Below are 4,602 nucleotides of genomic sequence, written 5' to 3'. Positions count from 1 at the left end.
CCAAGAGTATGTATTTATTATTAAATGACGATGGGAATGGCCCCACAAAATCAATCCCCCACACATCAAATAATTCCACCTCTAGGATTCCTGTCATAGGAATTTGGTCTCTCCTAGAGATGTTCTCAGTTCTTTGACAACAATCACAACTTTTCACAAATAGATTGACATCCTTGAACACTGTAGGTCAATAAAATCTCTATTGCAAGACCTTTGCTGCTATCCTAGTGGCACCAAAATGACCACCACACTTTAAAGTGTGACAATGAGTCAATATAGATTGCATTTCCTCCTCATCCACACACCTTTGAATCACTTGGTCTGCACAGTGACGATAGAGAATAAGCTCTTCCCAATAATAGTGCTTGACCTCCAAATGGAATTTCTTTAACTATTGTCTCGACATCTCTAGAGGTGGAACCTTGGCAACCAAAAAGTTTACATAATCTGCAAACCAAGGAACCCCCTCATCATTACTCACAGCAAAGAGTTGCTCATCCAGAAAATCATCATTAATTTGAACTCCACTAGCCTCATTCTCATTCTCAAACCTCGATAGGCGATCCGCTACCAAATTCTTAGCCCCCCTTTTGTCCTGGATTTCCATATCGAACTCTTGTAGCAACAAGACCCAACGAATCAAGTGTGGCTTAGCATCCTTTTTGGTCATAAGGTATTTTATTGCAGAATGGTCCGTATACACTATTACCTTATTTCCAATTAGGTAGGGTCTAAATTTATCAAAGGAAAATACTATGGCTAGTAACTCTTTCTCCGTGGTGGCATAGTTAAGTTGAGCATCATTAAGAGTCCTACTAGCATAGTAAATAGTCCTGAATACCTTATCTACACGCTTTCCCAACACCACTCCCACTGCATAGTCACTTGCATCACACATAAGCTCAAAAGGGAGATCCCAATCCGCCGACACAACAATAGGAGTAGAAACAAATTTCTCCTTCAGCATGTTAAATGCCCTTAAACATTCATCATTAAAGTCAAACACTACACCATTCATGAGTAGAGTGGATAAGGGCTTCAAAATCTTTGAAAACTCCGTGATAAACCTCCTATAGAATCCAGCATGGCCCAAAAATCTACGAACCCCCTTAACAGACACCGGTGGAGGTAAGTTTTCTATTGTAGATATCTTGGCCCTATCTACCTCAATAACATGGCATGAAATCTTGTGGCCCAAGACTATTCCGTTCGTCACCATAAAGTGACATTTCTCCCAATTTAATACCAAGTTTGACTCCTCACATCTTTTCAAAACCATCTTCAAATTAGCCAAACATCCATCAAAAGAGGACCCAAAGATTGAAAAGTCATCCATGAAAATCTCTATACCTTTTTCCACCATGTATGAGAAGATAGACATCATACATCTCTGAAACGTTGCTGGAGCGTTACTCAAACCAAACGGCATTCTTCTAAATGCAAATTTTCCATAGGGGCACGTGAAGGTGGTCTTTTCTTGGTCCTCTGACGCAATGGAAATTTGATGGTACCCCGAGTACCCATCCAAGAAATAGTATTAAGGATGGCCTGCCAATCTATCCAACATCTGATCAATAAAAGGCAAGGGGGAATGGTCCTTCCTAGTTGCCTTATTCAATTTACGGTAGTCAATACAAATTCTCCACCTCGTCACCGTACGAGTTGGAATAAGTTCATTATTATCGTTCTTAACCACCGTCATACCACCTTTCTTCAGGACCACCTGAACAGGACTAACCCATGCACTGTCAGATATTCGGTAAACCACCCCTGTATCCAACCATTTAAGGATTTCCTTCCTTACTACCTCCTTCATTGAAAGATTAAGCCTCCTTTGATCATCGACACTAGGCTTACTATCCTCCTCCATTAATATATGGTGCATCGCTGTTGAAGGGCTTATACCCTTAATATCCGCCAAAGTCCACCCAATAGCTAGCTTGTGAGCCCTCAACACCCTAAGTAGCTTCTCTTCTTCCATAGTAGACAACGATGCAGAAATAATAACAGTAGTGTGTTGTTCTCACCCAAATATGCATACTGAAGGTGATCAAGCAATGTCTTTAACTCAAGGACTGGTGGCTTCTTAATAGATGGGAGCAGTCGCTCAGGTTCTTGCCCCAATTCCTTATATTTTATTTTTATAAACTTGCCCCGTTGAGTTCAACCACTTAAAATATTTGCTGGCTTCATTACCATCACACTCCTCTTGACTTGCAACCAAACTCAACTCAAGTGGGTCCTCAATAGACTTGACCTTTCACCTTGTTCATCCAATACACTGACACTGAAACAACTGTCACTAGCACGAGGATCAGTTAAGGATTTAAAGACATTAAAAACTACCTCATCACCTTGTACTCTGAGCCTTAACTCAACCTTCCGAACATCAATCAAAGCCTGCCCCTGTGGCTAAAAATGGTCTTCCCAATATAATAGGCACGTCCTCATCTTCCTCCATATCTAATACAATGAAATCCGTTGGGAAGATGAATTTATCTTCCTTTACTAGGATGTCCTCTAGAATCCCACGAGGATGCCTGATAGACCTCTCTGCTAAATGTAGTGTCATTGTAGTGGGGCACGCTTCTCCTAACCCCAATCTCTGATAAACTGTCAGTGGCATTAAATTGATACTGGCGCTCAAATCACAAAGAGCTCTCTCATACTGAAATTTTTTGATTGTACACGGGATAGTAAAACTGCTTGGATCCCTTAATTTCTGAGGGAGCTTCCTCTGTAAGATGGCACTGCACTCCTCTATCAAAGCCATTGTCTCAAAATCCTCAATTCTCCTTTTCTTGGATAATATATCATTCATAAACTTCACATAGCTGGGCATTTGCTCCAAAGTCTCAACGAATGGTATATTGATGTGAAGTTTCTTAAACACCATAAGAAACTTGGAGAACTGCTTATTGAGATTCACTTTCCTAAACCTCTGAGGATACAATAATTTAGGAGTAGGTTCCACAATCTCAGCTTTTTGATTACCTTTTTTCTGAAGATCGTCAGTGACCCTCTTCTGCTCTGGTGTAGTTGCCTGTTGATCCTGAGTCTTAAAATAAAACTGAGGGCCCCTCATAACTAGTCCCACTCCTTAAAGTGTCCACTTTACACTGTTCTTTGGGGTTTACCTTTGTGGAACTAGGCAAATTCCCTTGCGGTCTACTAGAAAGTAACTTAGCCAACTGACCCATTTGTGTCTCCAAATTCCTGATTGAGGACCTTGTCTCTGTCATGAATTGATTTAACTGGTCAGGTTGAGCTGTTGGTGGGTTCATTGGAGGATGTGGTGGTAGATGAGATGGGCGTGGGTTTGGATCATAGTATGGCCTAGGGTGAAGTCCATAGGTCGGTTGGTGATGTGGGTGTTGAGGTGGATGTTGTGGATACTGTGGTTGTAATCCTTGGTTATTTTTCCAAGACAAGTTGGGATGATTCTTCCAAGCAAGAGTATATGTATTTGAGTAAGGGTAGTTGGAAGGTCCTGGAAAGTTACCAATAGCCTGTGCCTATTCCAAAGGAAAACTGTTCACATTTGTGTAGCAAGTAGCAGTGCTCGGGCACTGCTCATAAGAATGAGGACCCCCACAAATCTCACAACTAATAACATTCTATACTTGAATTGCTTGGGTGGTGAGGCCATTCTGCTGCAATTGCTTTGTTAGAGATGCCATTTGAGCTGTCAATAAAGAAATATGATCGACCTCTAAGACTCCTGCCACCTTCTTATTCTCATGCTCAGTGGGCCAATTGTAATTATTCATGGCCATCTCTTCTAGTAATTCATAAGCTTCATTAGCGCTTTTTCTCATAAATGCTCCACCTAATGTTGCATCAATAATGGTCCTTGTATTTCCCCCCAAGCCATTGTAAAATGTGTACACTAGTAGCCATTTCTCTATACCATGATGTGGGAACTTCCTTAGAAACTCTTTAAACCATTCCCACGCATCATATAAAGACTCCCCATCCAACTGATGAAAGTTATTAATCTCTCCTCTATATCAGGCTGACTTTGCAGGGGGAAAATATTTAGCAAGGAGTTTCTGAGCCAAGTCTTCCCATGTGGCAATAGAGTTTCCTTGTAACGAGTTCAACCAACTCTTAGCTCTGTCTCTTAACAAAAATGGGAATAATCTTAATCTGACAGCTTCGTTACTCACCCCATTCATTTTGAATGTTGCACACAACTCTAAGAAGTTGGTGATGTGGAGATTCAAATCCTCATTTGGTAGTCCCTTGTTATCCAAAAAACTGGCACGAATGACGTGGCAGGTGATTCCTGGACACGTGGCTGACACTTGGCGGAACTCTGCTAGGGTATCGACCAGAAGACAAATTACAAGCAGTAGGTAGCCGAAACTTACCTGCGACCAGTATGGTCGCAGGTTCCGCATGCTTCATGATATTTTTATAAAGATCTTTGTAAATCCCGAAATTGACTCCCACAATTTCCTGAGTATCCGATTATTTAGGAAAGAATATCTGTAACAAATTCATGTAATCCCCCTTGAGCCTATAAATAGAGAAAGATAGCTCAAGGAAGGGACTTTTGGCTTTCGAGTTATTTGAGACTAGAGTGATTCTATTTGAGAT

General features: G+C 41.1%; 1 protein-coding gene and 1 non-coding gene across 2 annotated transcripts; one reads left to right on the top strand and one right to left on the bottom strand.

Moving 5' to 3' along the window:
* Nucleotides 1–2,226: 2,226 nt before the first annotated feature.
* On the bottom strand, nucleotides 2,227–3,776 carry LOC133818638 (uncharacterized). Its single transcript, XM_062251643.1, has 4 exons — nucleotides 3,624–3,776; nucleotides 3,138–3,515; nucleotides 2,510–3,052; nucleotides 2,227–2,406 (listed from the first exon to the last, which is right to left on the bottom strand). The coding sequence occupies exons 1-4, from the start codon at nucleotides 3,774–3,776 to the stop codon at nucleotides 2,227–2,229; spliced, it is 1,254 nt and encodes a 417-aa protein (XP_062107627.1).
* A 130-nt stretch (nucleotides 3,777–3,906) lies between these two features.
* On the top strand, nucleotides 3,907–4,013 carry LOC133813020 (small nucleolar RNA R71). The gene has a single exon (XR_009884070.1). It is a non-coding gene; the product is annotated as a small nucleolar RNA R71 (small nucleolar RNA).
* Nucleotides 4,014–4,602: the final 589 nt, after the last annotated feature.

Source organism: Humulus lupulus, chromosome 1, assembly GCF_963169125.1.
Source record: "Humulus lupulus chromosome 1, drHumLupu1.1, whole genome shotgun sequence".
Lineage (NCBI taxonomy): Eukaryota > Viridiplantae > Streptophyta > Magnoliopsida > Rosales > Cannabaceae > Humulus > Humulus lupulus.
Note: the sequence above shows the minus strand (reverse complement) of the source record. Positions and strands in the feature narration are given on the sequence as shown.